General features: G+C 50.6%; 1 protein-coding gene across 1 annotated transcript in view; it reads left to right on the forward strand.

Annotated features, from left to right (window-relative positions):
- Window positions 1-13,521, forward strand: part of TECPR2 (tectonin beta-propeller repeat containing 2) — a 107,752-nt gene that overhangs the window by 55,350 nt on the left and 38,881 nt on the right. The window contains exons 11-16 of the mRNA XM_032405962.1: window positions 1,997-2,170; window positions 4,049-4,229; window positions 5,411-5,552; window positions 7,860-8,100; window positions 8,822-8,911; window positions 10,526-10,759. Of these exons, the coding sequence (XP_032261853.1) occupies window positions 1,997-2,170; window positions 4,049-4,229; window positions 5,411-5,552; window positions 7,860-8,100; window positions 8,822-8,911; window positions 10,526-10,759 (1,062 nt within the window). The remainder of the gene's footprint in view (window positions 1-1,996; window positions 2,171-4,048; window positions 4,230-5,410; window positions 5,553-7,859; window positions 8,101-8,821; window positions 8,912-10,525; window positions 10,760-13,521) is intronic.

Genomic DNA, 13,521 nt, shown 5'->3' on the forward strand with positions numbered 1-13,521 from the left:
TGGCCCGGCACACAGCGGCCCTGCCGCGGGGCCACCCACGCAGCACGCTGGCCCGTGCCTGCACGTTTGGGGGTTTTCTCCGAAGAACAGGGGTTGCTTCATTTGACTTCAATTAATAAACATCCAATAAATGGATGTTTAGTTTGAATTTTTTTTTAATTAATTGTAATGGGAATACATGAACGTGTTTTTATAAGCTATGCAAACTATTTGCTTGAATTTTGAAGGATTTTTTTGAGAGAGATTAACATATTAGCCCCTTATAAAAATGTGTTCCTATTTCTTTTTTTTTTATGGGAGGGGAGGAGCAGAGGGAGAAAGAGAGAGGGAAGCTTAAGCAGGCTCCACACCCAGCACGGAGCCCAACACGGGGCTCAGTCTCACGACCCTGAGACCTTGACCTGAGCCGAAATCGAGTTGGACGCTTAACTGACTGAGCCACCCAGGCGCCCCTGTGTTCCTGTTTCTTAGTGTTGCTTTAAAGCAACTGAACTAATGAAGATGGACCTATGGATATGTGGGATATGTTCAGATTATTTGGGTTCCTTTCTAGAAATTATTCTTTAATGAGCGATGTGTATGCTTTGGCTGAATCATCTACTCCCTGAGCGTAAAGAAAAATGCGTTCATTCTTGCAAGCCATGGTCAGGCTAACCATTTTTAGTGAACTGGAGCAGACATCTCCTGAATGAGGTTCTACTAGGCTTTCAGCCTGTATCTCCCTTCCCTGTCCAGAATCATTTGCTCATCTGTTTTGTCATAACGTTGGCCACTTCACCTGTTGGGGGGTAGATAGGTAGAATAGAAGTATTTATGCGTGTTTGCCTTATAGTAACTTCTTATTGTTAGGACATTGGAGTAGAAGTCAGACAAAACATGCTCTGTGACCTTAGACTCGTCCCCCGTAATTTTACTGTGTTTCAGATGGATTTCCTTGAACTCTTCCTGGTCTTTGTCACAATTTAAAATACCAGTTTGCTCAAGGTTGTTTTATCTCTTCGCTTGTTTGAAAAATATTTTTCCTTAGATAGTGGCTGAGATCATAGTCTACTTCATTAGCTGGCGTTATATAATTGTGCGTTTTAATTCTTTCTGTCATTTACTTCTGGTTTTATCTCCCCAGCCATTTAGAAACTTTGGTTCTGTCCTGATTCTATTGATTACTTTGTGCTTCCAGAACGTTCCGGCCCTTGTTGATCTAGTAAGAATTCTGTCCCCACCACATGAGTGTAGTTGACTGAGTTGTCCTGCAGTGCCCATGTCTTGGGGGGGGGCGGGCCAGAGCCCATGGTGTTCACGGTGTGCTTCGGGCTTAGCCGTCTGTCTCGCTTTTCTCCTCTTACCTCAGCTCTCCCTGTCAGACCCTCTAGTCCAGCCTGGCTGTGCTCTTGGTGATTCTCTGGTGGTTTCTTACACGTGGCCGCCTGTCCTGTGTCACACGCTCCATCTACATCTTCCTCCTTCCCTCCCCTTCTTCATCTTTGTTTATCAGAATCCCTTTCTGAGTAAAAAAAGGACAGCCCAGCTCAAACGCCTCCTTTCCATGCATCTTATCCCTCAGTTGGTCCAGAAGTGACCCCATCTGAATCCCTCTAGGACTTTCCAGCCTGTGGTGGGGCACGAGTTGTGCCTCCTGACGTAACCGCGTCAGCTCCGCCACTGTCCGCGTCGGGAGTGCCTGAGGTCTGTCCAGCCCAGTGTGCCGTGTCACTGGTCTGTTCTCGCCTCCAGTTTCCCTAGCAGCCCTGTAAGGTACAGAGAAGGAAGTCAGGCATGGAGACCGTGGGTGACTTGACACCCGAAGCCACACAGCTGGTGGGTGGTGGCCAAGGACCCAAACCTCGGTGCTGCGGGCTCTTTCCCCCGTTGAGGTAGAAGCAAAAGGGGGAGAGAGGTTTTAGAAATCTCTCTCTCCCACAGCGACCAGAATGAAGCTTTTTTGTGTAAGTAATTCTCCATACTTACTGGATGGTGATTAGAATTTTTATTTCTACAGGAGCCCTTCTCTGGAAGATTGAACAGAAATCTAACCGAGCTTTCGCTTGTGGAAAAGTGACCATCAAGGGGAAGCGGCACTGGTACGAAGCCCTGCCCCAGGCCGTGTTTGTGGCCCTGAGCGATGACACAGCCTGGGTCATCAGGACAAACGGAGATCTGTACCTGCAGACAGGTAACGGGAGGCGTGCTCCGGCCCCCGTCAGGGGGAGGGGATGCTTCTTACTGCCCCGCGCCTGTTAGGGACACGCTTAGAGCCATCACAGTGCCTAAGGGGCTAAAAATCTATTTAAATTAAAATACGCCTGGAAAAAGAGAATTTGCTATAGGAATATATTAGCAGTTTCCTGCTACTGACTCACATTCAACCCCAGACAAATTTAGGGCAAGACTTCATAGGGTTAGTTCGTGAGATACAAAAACAGATTCTCGTTCTCCTTAGGTTAACCGTTGCCTGTCATTTATGCTGCAGTGTCAGATCTTAAGGGGAAAGAATAACAGGGAAATGACATCAGAATCATTTTTTCCTTTAAGTTATGGCTGGATTTTTTTCAGCCAGGTCAAAGCCCTGCTTCTGTATACTTACTTACGTGTGGGTCAGGAAGAAACAAGGAGAAATCATTTGATCTAAGTAGCAGTTCAACTTGTCCTAATAAACTGCCCTGAGGGGAACCTTCAGCTGCTGGAGGAGACTCAGTGGGACTTGTTTATTAAAAATAAACTGTAATGAGAGGGAGTGTTTATGTACTGTCAGCAAAATGTCACTTTTCCATATGAGTTTCCAAAGGCAATGTGATTTATCAGCATCTGGAAAGGATATGGGGCGGGTGCTCTTTTTTGGTTGTCAGGAGGCCATATTGGATTTACGTAAAGATCCATCTTCTAACCGTTTAATATTGCTGATTTGGGGAGACTGTTTTAATCTCTGTTACCAACTGTCAGCCAGGGATGATTCTCTGAGATTGAAAGTCTTTGCCCATCTGGCTCTTCCTCACGTGTGGGAGGGCCAGCATCTCCTAGAAGCCGCTGCTTGAGCCCTGGTGGTCAGCCTCGCCAGCTCCTGGGCCACGTGCCAGCCCTGGTCTCTCCTTTCAGGTGGGAATAGCTCTCGAGAGGCAGGTGCATATCCAGTTTCCACGAGCATTTGAGTTTTGTTCCTGGTGAGGAACGGAGCGCTTCAGGCCTGGAGTTGAGGAGCAGGTGCCCTGTTAACTAGTAGTACTCGACCTGCCGTGTTAGTCTCCAGGGCTGGCCTGACGACGTGTGGTGTGAGAAGCCCCGCAGGTGACTCCCCCTGGTTGCGCGTGAGGGAAACACCAAGGATGTGGTACCACCGGGCTCCTGTGAGCAGTCAGGGAGCACATTTGAGCACTGAGGGCTGATTGCGGGCTGACGCCACAGCGTATGGGGTTTGAGTTAACAGCTGTTCTGCCAGCTTGCCCAGGACGCTATCAGGCTGCAGACAAGCTGCAAGGAGGTGGGGGAAAGAGCCCTGGACGGGGCATCAGGGACTCTGAGCTCTGGCCCTGCCATAGCCTGGCCGTGGGATGGACCTCGCCTTTCATCTAGGGAACCCCCTGCAAACAGGTAGGAGCTGGAGAGGGCAGCTGCTTTGTCAGAGCTGCTCTGCAGAGGATGGCTGCAGGCCTCAGAGCTGAGGGGGCTCTGAGGCTCTGAGGGGCACAGCCGTAAAGCATGTGCTGCTCTTGGCAGGGGCCCTCTTGGCTCAGGGTCTGGCTGCTCTCCTGCCCTGGGCTTTCTTGTTCTTCCAGAACATCTTAAGCTACTTTGGGACACCAGCAGATTCTGAATTGTTAGTTCCTTCAGTTTTCAAAGAGCATTTGAAAACACTTCAGATATGTGTGATATTTAAGCACAACTTAACCATTTTTTTGTTGACTAGACCTTAAAAAGACAAAATACTTGTTACAAAAGAATATGGCAAAATACCAAAAAAAAAAAAAGAGAGAGAAAGAAGCAAACAGCAGAATACAAATGAGGTATGAAGTCCTGATTGTGTGTCTTTGGGGCTTCCTGTCTGTCTCCCTGGCAGGTCTCAGTGTGGATCGCCCCTGTGCCAGAGCCGTAAAGGTCGACTGTCCATACCCACTGTCCCAGGTCGCAGCCCGAAACAGCGTGGTGTGGGCGCTGACAGAGCAGAGAGCCCTCCTGTACCGGGAGGGTGTGAGCAGCTTCTGCCCTGAAGGGGAGCAGTGGAAATGTGACATCGTCAGGTATCAGGAGGAGGAGCAGAGACGTCTTCATCATCTTGCTTGTCCCACCCTTGGTTCTTTGTCAGCTTGACTCCCCTTAACGCACCCATGGGAGCCTTTCCTGGGCAAAGCTGCTTCTCTGAGGCTCGCCATGGTAGTAGTGTTCTCTGGAATCGTCGGAGCCGATGGCAGCAGCCTGACCGTGGAGACGCCCTGTGCCTGCTCTGACTGGCAGACTGGGCATTGGGTCAGAGCTTAGCTTTTTGAAATGCTGCCGCCCTCTTGTGTGACCTCAAGCATCACATGATCACGGGTCTCTCACGACAGTTTCTATTCAGCGCTACCCAGTGCTGTCGGGGGGTTTCTGTGTAGCATCTCAGTGGTTTAGGGCCAAATATTTTTCCTTTATTATCATGCTAGTCAATGATGATTGATCTCTGAATGGTAATTTATTTGGTTACTTATACCACTCAAAATTTTAATTATAGAATTACCGTCAAATCATTTTGCCAATTAGAAAAATTAGACGAGGATCTTCTTGGTTTGAACCTAGCAACCCGGTCAACGTGAGCAAATAGCTCCTGTGCGCCCCAGCGGCGCTGGGCTGGGTGTGCGAAGGTGGCCGCCCCCAGCCCTGCCCGCCCCCGGAGCGGGAGCCGTTAGCGTAGCTGGTCCTACACCGGAGGGCGCAGCCCGGCTGAGCCCCGAAGCTGGCGAGCGCTTTACCAGAGGGGCCGGGCGGGGCCGGGCACTGCCCGCGGAGAGGCGATGTCCGCCTAGCTGCTGCCCAGCACAGCCGGGCACCCGGGGGTTACCTCCGCTGGCTCGAGTGTGCAGGAGGGAGCAGTGAGGCGCAGGAGGGAGCAGTGAGGCGCAGGAGGGAGCAGTGAGGCGCAGGAGGGAGCAGTGAGGCACAGGAGGGAGCAGTGAGGCGCAGGAGGGAGCAGTGAGGCGGAGGCGCCCACAGGCCCTCGCGCTTTTCTCGTAGGCTCTTTTCTCCCAGGGGCCCTCCCCACCATGCCGGGTTTTCAGTGTGTCTTTCAGAAGTTGCCACACGTTGAAGCAACGTCTACTGCACAGTGACGTAACTCGACCCTCGAGCTTCCTTCCTTGGAACTTGTGGGTGGGGTCTAAACCCACCGGGAGCCCACGTCCCTGGTCAGGCTGGGCGCTGACTGCTCTGTTCTCGTCCCTGTTTCCAGTGAAAGGCAAGCTCTGGAAGCCGTCTGTATAGCTCTTGGGGACCAGCAGACTCTGTGGGCCCTGGACATCCGAGGGAACCTGTGGTTCAGAACTGGTGTCACTTCCAAGAAGCCCCAGGGCGATGACGACCATTGGTGGCAAGTAGGTGCTCAGCTCAGGGCTGCTGGCCCAGGCGTCTCCCCTGTTCAGAGCCCTTCTCCTTAAAGAGATTGGGGAGGTTGGATTAAAGTAAGAACATTCACTTGTACTCTTCGAGGAGTTAAACTTTTCACTGCATTTGAGCACATTAGAAATATCCAGGGCTTTTCATCGTAGGAAGTAACTTGTATAACTCTCTTTGCTTAAATGTACAGGCTCTGTTTATTATTTCTTTTTTTGTTTTGGTGTTGCTTAGAAATTTATCCTTACTTGCTAACTAAGCCCAGTGATATCCTTTTGAAGACCTAGGTAATAATGATGTTTAATTCTGAACACATGGGCTAAGAAGAGCTAGACAGCAGGTTTGGAAACCCAGCCTACAATTAAAATTCATCTCTCCCCGCTTGTTCCAAAGGCCTCTAAGCAAGTGGCATTTCAACAAAGAAAGGAGAATGTTCCCACACGCTCCCAGAAAAGGAAACACTCTGCGTAATAGGAGGGTGTAAGCAAGCTCACTTTTCGTGACTTGGTCCCAGCCGGGGTGGCCTAGAATATGTTTTTCAAGGAGTTGTTCCTGCCCCTTTTTGGTACTGTTCAGTGTAGCTATCACTCTCCCAGCCTCCCACGGCGGCCGGCGAGGCGGTTCTGACCCTCAGCAGCTGGAAACTAGGCAGCATCTCTTCAGTGTTTGTCCCCAGTGGCTCAGGTCATATTGTTGCCTCAGACTTGCCGTGCTGAGGGCAGGTCGTTCACTAGCTGCCCTTGGGTCTGTCGGATGAGAATGTGGAAAAAGAAGTTGTGTTTGCTCTTTGATGAGTAAGTATATGTGTACCTAGGTCTCTAATATGTCTGATACTCTTTGAAAAGTTGTACAAGTGATTTTAAAACACTTTCTCCATGCTGGTAAGCATATTACATGGTTTTACACGCATGAATACACACACACTCTCACATGTATATATGTACCACATTCCATTTTTAGGTAGCCTAAAGAAAATTAGATACCATTTTATCATCATATTCAGAACATTATCTTTAGAGAAATTTAATTTGACAGAATCATCTTTGAGGTATTTGGAAGCAGAATTATTTTAATTACTGTAAGACATTTCTCTGTATGGCCAGAGCCAGCTTTATGTCTGGCTGCTAAACCTTTCTTTTTTTTAATTTGCATCCTGCTTCTCTGCAAGTGTTTGGTGCTGAGACAGTCTGTCACAGACTTTGTGTGGCCTTGGCATGTGCAATCTCCTGGGGAGGCCCAGAGCTCCGGGCCCGGCGTTCTGTGGGCTGTGACGAGACCACGCAGCCAGGCTGGCGGATAGCGGGGAAGGGGGCCACGGGGTCCGGACGTGGTAAAGCAATAATTCACTTCAACTTCAGTTAGGGCAGTGGTTTGCAGTTAGTGCAAGTCCTTTCATGGTTGAAAAAGGGCAGATTTGTACACTTAATCAAGCACTGATTTTTACAATAATTTTCTTTTTGTTTGTTTTTGTTTATTAGAATTAAGTTCCCTATAATAAATGGTGTCCCTTTCACTCACCATTTCATTGTGCGTGACCTGGGAATGTGGCCTGCACAAGGCTGTCCTAGAAGTCGGGGAGCGACATTCTCTGTAATCGAACCCAACAGGGCAGAAGTATATGTGAAAGTCACGTGGAGTCAGATTTTGACCATCTTAGAAAGAACTTTCTAACAACCAGAGCTGCCCAACAAGAGAGAGGTTCTTCTCCCAGAGTTACCCTGAAGAAATGTCTTTCAGGAGTGTTAGAGAAGCGGTTTGCCCACCTGAGCCAGGCTGTGCCCTTCGTATGCAAGACGGTCCCGGTTTGCGCTGTTGAACTGGCATAATTTTGACGGTCCTGGTTTAGATCATAAAGTACTTCCATCACCGTACTTATAATACCTTTTTTAACCCATATTATGATTCTAAGGATTGCACACTGTCGTCCACTGGAAATACCTAAATTTAAAAGCAAAATGACCTTTTCTCACTGATTAGAATGAAAGCCTTCGGGCTCTGAGGGGGGGATCATAGGTAATCACAAAAATAATCCTGCCGTTGTTATATAAAAATGTATAAAGCAGAAGGTGAACATTTTCTTCCATCCCTCTCAATCCGGCCCTTGGAAGTAATTACAGTTAGTGGTTTGGCAGGGTCCTGGCGGACTTGCTCTGATCCTCACACAAGTGCTCGTGTGCTACACGTATGCTGGGTATTTGCTGGTTATGGGCCAAACCTCAGCTCTCGGGCCGCGCATACAGAAGGCACTCATAGCTGCACTAAGGGTGTCTTTCTGTCCCCACCTCCAGGTGAGCATCACAGACTACGTGGTGTTCGACCAGTGCAGCTTATTCCAGACCATAATCCATGCCACACACTCGGTGGCCACGGCGGCCCAAGTGCCGGTGGAAAGGGTGGCAGATAAACTGCGCATGGCGTTTTGGTCTCAGCAGCTGCAGTGCCAGCCGAGCCTCCTAGGGGTCAACAACAGTGGCGTCTGGCTCTCCTCGGGCAAGAATGAATTCCATGTTGCTAAAGGAAATCTCATCGGTGGGTGAATCACTTTTATTTTCACATTGACTCGATTGGCAGCTTTACTTTAAAGCCAGCACTGAAAGAAAAGCTTTAAGATCTCAACTGCAGGAGATAATTTGGTGCCAGTGTGTGAAGTGTTTGTAACGGAGACATTCTTTATGCTTTGTATTGGTTTCCTTTTTTTTAATCTGTCATTCCTACAACTTGGGTACCAGCATTTGGATGGTGTGTGATCGGTTTCTAGTGGGAATCTGTGATGATATAGGACGGGCAGATGGAGCTCATTTTTATGTTCATAATTTCACATTTAAATGAAAAGATCCACCCAAAGGTAAAAAGCTTAGTAAGAGGGAACAGTCCATTTCCTGGAGGAAAAGTTCCTGCTCTGTGGAGAACACAAGCCGCTGGTGAGATCTGTGACTGGTGGTATAAATCCACGTGTGCCCATGAGGGCTTCGTTTCTGTGAGTGAAGCCCTGCTTTGTGAATTTTCTCCAACTCTCCTCCCTCTGCACGACACCCCCCCCCTCCCCAACCCTGGGCAAGACTGTGGCTCTGCTTGTCAGCGTAGAAGGAAAAACAAGGGACTGGCCTCACAGCACTGGCTGGCGTGGACCTCCTAATTTAAGGGCATTCTGGAATTAGCTGTAAGAGGTTTTGACGTAGTCTAGAACTAAAGCTCTGGAGTGTGTGTGTTATCTTCTTTCTTTAACACACTTCCTATTGGTTCCTTCTAGGCACTTACTGGAATAATGTTGTTCCCCGGGGGACAGCTTCTGCAACAAAGTGGGCCTTTGTGCTGGCTTCCACTGCTCCCACAAAGGAAGGTTGGTTGAGAAATATAAGCGCATGGGTTGGCAGTTGAAAAGTGAAAACCATGCTCTGACCATGACCTAGTTGGGATGGGGCGTGGCTGCGTGGGCCTCAGAGACGATGCAGTGGCTTCCCAGGCAAGCAGCCCTTGTTGGCTGAGCCAAGGCCCCCGGAGCTGGATAGGCCTGAGCAGGAGAGAAGGCTCTGGTGTGGGGACATTGAATGAGTCTAAAGGCAGGGCGTCATTCCGAAGGAGAGGAATACCCAGTGTCCCACTGGGGCCGCAGCCGGAGACTTCCAGTGATGTGTCACGGGACTATAACACTGCAGTCAGTAGGCACCAGCCTTCATGGGGCACCTTCTCATTTCCCCTTGTGAAGTCTTCTCTCACCTCCTAGCACCCGCTTTCAATCTGGTTTACAGCTTCTGGCTAGTCTAAGTCCCATGGTTGTGCCCTGTTAGGACAGGCCTTCCCTACAGAGCACAACTCCCGTTGACTCCGGTCAGAGCTCCCCTGCCCTCCCGGAGCATGGGGTTTGGAGCCAGGAGAGGCAGTGCCGCTCGCAGTGAGCCACGAGACCCCTCTGGGAAGTGGCTGAAGGCTCCTCCTAGGATTGTCCTGAGGGTCGGATGAGAAGACGCCATGAAGCCTGTGGTTCAGAGGAAGCAGCTGGTTAGTTCGAGCGAATTAGTCCCACCAGAATTTGGCTAACTTGTCATTACGGGAAAATGTTTACTCGCCTGATCATTCTGACCATAATTCTGAAATCTGTAAGCTCTGAAAACCGTAGGTTATATCCTGAGATTAGCACAAAATCATTTGGCAGCAAAACCTGGCCCGAACCGATGTGAGGCTACTTATTTATCCATCGATTATGAGTATGCACACATTTTGTGGCAAGAATGTTACTGCATTTCATTGCTGCCTGGCTCCCTGAGGCTGTTACTTAAATATGTGGCATACCCATTACCTCAGGTTTTCAAAATCCTAAAAGTTGTGAATTCTAAAACCTATCTGGCCACAAGTTTTAGATAATATATATAGTGATGGAACCTTGAACTTTCCCAGGGGTTACCTGCATTTTAAACTCAATCTGTTAAGTCTAAAAGACTGTATAAATATGGTGGAGAGGAGGCGAAGGGTGGATTTTGAGGAGAGAATGGGGAGAGGAGGCGTTCCAGCTTTCCAAGTCTCCCCAGGAGCCTCCCCCGCCGATCTGCCCACCCACATACCGCCCCCCCAGACCAGAACAGGGGAACTGTGGATCCATCCTTCCGAGGAATTGCTGACCTCACTCTCTCCAGCGCACCAGTCAGTCTCCCCAGTCAGAGACTCCCCAGCCCTTATGAAACGTCCAAGGTCAGAGCCGCTGAGCCAACATTGTAGCCTTCACCAGGTCTCAGAAGCCCTGCTTTCTTTCCTCCCTTTAGAACGTCTCAGGCTTAGGTCTTAACTGGCTGGCCACGGGGGGCGCCTCTGACTTCTGACTTGCAGTCCGTCGAGCACTCCTGCACAGCAGCGGCCCTGGGAGGCGGGAGTGGCGGCGTGTGCTGCCAGGCGTCAGCTGCCCACGGGCCAGGGCTGCCTCGTGCATCTCGTCAGTGACAGACACGAACCTTTTCCGCAGGAAGCTCCTTGTGGTTGTGCCAGAGCAGCAAGGATCTGTGCAGCGTCAGCGCCCAGAATGCTCAGTCCCGCCCCTCCACGGTGCAGCTGCCTCCCGACGCGGAGATGAGGGCGTACGCCGCCTGCCAGGACGCTCTGTGGGCCCTGGACAGCCTCGGCCAGGTGTTCATCAGGACGCTCTCCAAGAGCTGCCCCACAGGCATGCACTGGACGCGGCTGGACCTTTCCCAGCTAGGTATGGCCCCCGTGCTCACCTCGCATGAATTCTTACGGGACCTTGTGTAGGTTGCTGGATTGCAGGGGATTAAGCGGCCACTCTTGTAGATTGAATGGACCTCTTCATTTTGTAAGGAGCTTTACTTCCCCACCGTGTACAGCTTGGAGGGCTTGCAGAACCCAGGAGGAGGGTAGACGCAGAGGAAGTTGCCCCTAGAACTGCCTGATGCAGCTGCCTCTGCCAGTCCGACTCAGTATGGTGCATTGCTTTGTGCCCTTTGAGTCTGGAAGAAGAGGGGTGTCCTGCGTCAGCCTCAGCACCCATTCGCCTGTCCCTCTGCAGCTAGAACAGTGCCCAGCGAGCGAGTGTCCATTCTTACTCAAGCAGTCTGAGATGATGTGCGTCTCCTGATGGCAGCTCTTCTCAGAGTCTCCCCTCAAAGGTTACTGAGCCGGCCAAGGAGCATGCTGCCGATTATCAATAATTCATTTGTATTCCAAAAAACAAGATATTAGAGGGAGCCCACAGCATTAGGTTATTCTCCAGGCAAGTTCTTGATCGACCGGCAGCTTATGGGGGGCTAGTCTGACAGCAGAGACTTGTCTGAAGGCGGAGGCTGCTCCAGGTGTCTCCAGAAGGTCCACATAAGCCTTAGGAACACTCCCCTGCCATACGGTTTCCCATTTTGGTAAACGGACAACCAGTGTTTTTTGTTTGTAGGTGGAAAAGTTGAATTGTACAAGCATTTAATATTTCAGAATTCAACCACACGTACTCAGAGAAAAAGGGGAGAGGCGCCTGGCTGGCTCAGTAGAGCATATGACTCTTAATCTCTGACTCATAAATTTGAGCCCCACATTGGGCTTAGAGTTTACTTTAAATATATACATACATAGGGGCGCCCTAAGTGTCTGCCTCAGTGCAGGTCCTGGGATCAGCCCTGCTTTGGGCTCCCTGCTCAGTGGGAGTCTGCTTTTCCCTTTCCCTCTGCCCCTCCCGCCGTTTGTGCTCTCTCTCTCTCTCGCACACATGCTCTCTCTCTTTCAAATAAATTTGAAATAAATAGGAAGTACACAAGCTCCTATTTAAAAAAAAAAAATATATATATATATGCGTGCCTCCCCAGCAGCCCCTGGCTGCATCTCTGCCTGCCAGGGGCCTCTCACCATCCCATGAAGCAGGCCAGGCCTCAGCTGCTCTTCAGCTCATGTGGCTCCTGTAAGGTGCTGTATAGAAAGATCATTGTTCTTTTGGCTAGCAAGCCGCCAGATATAATCCAGCTTAAATAAGGGGGAGGTTGGCTCTCAACTGAAGAAGCAAACTGTTCCAAAGCTGGGAATAGTCCAGGGTCATGCTCAGTTCAGCAGCACATATACTAAAAATAGGAATTTTCCAGGGTCATTTTGATGACTTAAGCTTTTGGCCTCGTATGCTGTCTTTTGAACCTAATCCCAGCACCGGGGCCGTCCCCTTCCAGCTTTTGAGAGTATTTACCGGTCACCATTACTGACAGTGACCGCACGGACAAAGCTGTGGCTGCTCATGGCCCTGAGTGCTGGTGATGGGGGACCCTCCTGCCTGCCCTGGGAAGCCTTGCCACCATCCAGAGATCTGGCCGGAGCCTTTCTCTAGCAGCCCCAACCAGACCAGTTTGGGAGATGCTGCCAGTTCCTTCTGGAGGTCAGAAGGCCAGGGCACAGTTTGTGCCCTCCCACGACTGAATCTCGAGGCCTGTGGGAGGCCTTGCTCTTCTGCACAGTCTGGGTGAGAGGCAGAGCTGGTTCCCTGCTGCAGCCCCTCCCATGTCCCTCAGAGGACACCATGCGCTGTGGTGGGCACCGAGTGGATGGCATGCTGCCAGGCTGCATGGAGTCGGAAGCAACTGTGCCCAGGCCTACAGGCACTGGGCCCACAGTTCACGTCTCCCTTCCAGACCAGTCCAGTCCTCCCAGCACTGGCTAGCTGGCTAGACTCCTGCAGATCTCTGAGGTGCCCATTTGGGCTTCAGTGGGGTGGCCATTCTTTCCAGGGGAGAAACTCCACTTTGGTGGGACGAAGGCTCAGTTTAAGAGACCTGATCCTGGGCAGGCTCCAGGATCCTGGGCGAGCTGCTGGGTTCCCTTATTTAAACCTCAACTTCTCACCTTCCTAATGGGAACAGCAGTCTCCACCGCAGAGAGATGATGCAAGGAAGCATCCGGGGTCAACGTGAGCTTCTTGGGCAGGCGTCCTAGGTGGGGTCCCTGTCGAGCCAACACTAGCTGCATCGCGCCCCAGGCTGGTGGGGGCTATCTAACCATGTGCCTGGTGGGGTGATTGTGGGAAGCACTGCCTTTCTTAGTCTGAGCTCTAGATTTTGTTTATTTATCTGGGTTGCTAGCAGACACTGAAATGATGGAGAAAGAATCCTTTTCCCATTTTCTAAATGTAGAAGAACACAGCACGTCCTGAGTTGGTAGGGTTCGTGTTGGGCAGAGGAGGTGGACAGGGTGAGGTAGGAAAGGTGCTGGCCTCCCACTGTGCCGGGAGGGGGGAGGGTAACAGGCAGGCAAGGACCACCAGGTGTTGTGTTGCTGGGCTCTCTCCAGGGTGGTCTTTGTAGCCTGTGGGGCAAACAGGTGAATCAAGTGGCTTTTTTTTTTTTTTTTTTTTTAAAGATTTTATTTATTTATTTGACAGAGAGAGACACAGCGAGAGAGGGAACACAAGCAGGGGGAGCGGGAGAGGGAGAAGCAGGCTTCCCGCAGAGCAGGGAGCCCGATGTGGGGCTCGATCCCAGG

This window comes from Phoca vitulina, unplaced genomic scaffold (genome assembly GCF_004348235.1).
Source record: "Phoca vitulina isolate PV1807 unplaced genomic scaffold, GSC_HSeal_1.0 scaffold7, whole genome shotgun sequence".
NCBI classification, from domain to species: domain Eukaryota; kingdom Metazoa; phylum Chordata; class Mammalia; order Carnivora; family Phocidae; genus Phoca; species Phoca vitulina.